This window comes from Sinocyclocheilus grahami, unplaced genomic scaffold, assembly GCF_001515645.1.
Source record: "Sinocyclocheilus grahami isolate Dianchi unplaced genomic scaffold, SAMN03320097.WGS_v1.1 scaffold5563.1, whole genome shotgun sequence".
Classification (NCBI taxonomy): Eukaryota; Metazoa; Chordata; class Actinopteri; order Cypriniformes; family Cyprinidae; genus Sinocyclocheilus; species Sinocyclocheilus grahami.
The window spans coordinates 1,036-3,142 of NW_015510219.1; the positions used below are offsets into that span (position 1 = coordinate 1,036).

The window sequence follows — 2,107 nt, forward strand, 5'->3', positions numbered from 1 at the left end:
TACATTTTCCTTAAATCATCCTGGTGACCCATTGGGTGGGTCGCAAGTCAGGGTTTGAAAACCACTAGTATAGCACAATATAAAACAATTTGAATTGATCATTGTTTTATAATTTACAAATTGATTTATTAAAAAAGATGCCCTGGAACTCTGGCATAATATTCTATGTAGGGTCCAAGATATAATATAACCGCCTTTAAATATAGACAAAGATGAAGGTAGCTGCCCAAGTAGATGACACATAGCAAATTGGCTCATTATCTCCTTAAACAGAGCTCATAATGAATTAGTTCCATGCAGTGTGAGGATGCTTGTACCTTTGCTCCGTGTTTCTGAAGGACTTCAAGCACGTCATTATGACCTCGTTCAGACGCGACATGGAACGGAGTCATAAAACTAGAAGGAGAAAGAATATGTAATAATGTGAGAATGTATTACTTGCCATTTAATTATAATTTGTGAAATTTACTAGAAATTTCGGAGTGAAAATTGTTTCAAATAAATTGTACAACAATTTTTTCATATCTAAAGTTGAACACTCACTCCTTGTTCTTCTCGTGAATGTTGGCACCTTTCCGTAGCAGCAGCTCTGTGACCTGTTTGCGTTTGGGATGAGGAGAGGCTACGGCGCAGTGCTGCGAATATCATAAAGATATTTTAATAAACACATCATTAAAACCCTCAGGATTCAGAGGAGACCATGTAAAGTGCTCACCAGAGCAGAGTCGTGCGAGTGAGGATGTTTGAAGCTGATGATCTCTTGAGCAGTTTTCTTGACCTTTGCCATGTCCGCCTCGCGGGCCGCTTGCAATAGCGCGTGACCTTTGAACTCATCTGGATTAAGGAAATCACAAAAGTCAAACGATTACTAACTAATAGCCCTGCATCTTGTAACAATTAGCAAAAAAGGCCAATATTACCCAATGTGATGAAGTTTTCAATCAGTTTTTTTTTTTATTACATATGAGCTATAATGTACATACCAAAATTTAACACACTTAAAAAAGCAATCAAATGTAAAAAGTCATGGTTTTAATGACAGAGGTATTAAAGATTTATAATTTTACTTAGTCTGCAAAGGCATGACAAAAAATTAATTTTAGTTCAAAAACTTTGCAAAATAAGCTTTTGTTTATATTTTTTTGTCACTATCCATAATTCTAACATTGAAACCAGCATTTAGCATCAAATAATGTCAATCATGTGAATATCAGCTGAGAATTGAACAAATAGTTCATAGGAATTATTTCTTTGTTGCAGTTTTTCTGCTTATTAAGAGTTCTTCACCTTACAACTGGTTGTAAAAAGCAAAAATGCTATGAAATGCATAACTTTGTAGCATCATCAGTTTGACAAAGTGTGATTTCCTAGAGAAAAACAGTCACCCCAAAATTTGTAAGCAACGAGTATTGAATATTCATCAAATCCAATGCAGGGCGGTGATACTGAAAAGAAAGTAGCATGAATTTCACTTACAGGTGAGTCTCTCTTTAAGTTCAGGTGTGGGCGCCACATCCACCGCGCTCTTGCCGTGGCAGTTGAGCAGTGTGGGATCAGCGCCGTGACTCAGCAGCAGTGAACACACCTCCACTCGATTCTTACTGGCCGCCTCGTGCAGCGGCGTGAACTGCCACAGGTCCATAGCGTTAACGCACGCCCCGTGCTGCAAGCGAGACAAACAGGAAAGCATCAATCATGTGTATTATTGTAACTAATGATCAAAACAATAAAGCACCTGTGGTTATATCAGTGCTGGGGGAGCTAATACATTGTGAGTATTGGCTGGATTGTTTTCTTTACCTTCAGCAGGAGCTCTGTGACCTCATAGTGACCATAAGAGCAGGCATTATGCAGAGGAACTAGACCACTGATAGAGAGAGAGAGAGTGAGAGTGAGAGAGCAAAACAACATTTCAGAATTATTCAAAAGATCATGATTAAAGCATTTAAACCAGCATGAAATCAATAACAGCCATCTTTCCTAATAATTATTGCTGATTAAAAGGATATACATCTTTGAATTTTTTTTTCTTAATAACCTCAGTTTTAACAGTAGTGTACATATAATAATATTATATATATATATATATATATATATATATATATAT

At 36.7% G+C, this 2,107-nt stretch overlaps 1 protein-coding gene across 1 annotated transcript in view; it reads right to left on the reverse strand.

Annotated features, from left to right (window-relative positions):
* Nucleotides 1-1,862, reverse strand: part of LOC107577261 (tankyrase-1-like) — a gene marked incomplete at its 3' end in the record, with an annotated part of 2,825 nt that extends 963 nt beyond the window's left edge. Inside the window, exons 1-5 of the mRNA XM_016263356.1 lie at nucleotides 1,801-1,862; nucleotides 1,477-1,663; nucleotides 716-834; nucleotides 544-635; nucleotides 318-396 (exon numbers count right to left, since the gene is read on the reverse strand). Coding sequence (XP_016118842.1) covers nucleotides 318-396; nucleotides 544-635; nucleotides 716-834; nucleotides 1,477-1,642 — 456 coding nt within the window. The remainder of the gene's footprint in view (nucleotides 1-317; nucleotides 397-543; nucleotides 636-715; nucleotides 835-1,476; nucleotides 1,664-1,800) is intronic.
* Nucleotides 1,863-2,107: the final 245 nt, after the last annotated feature.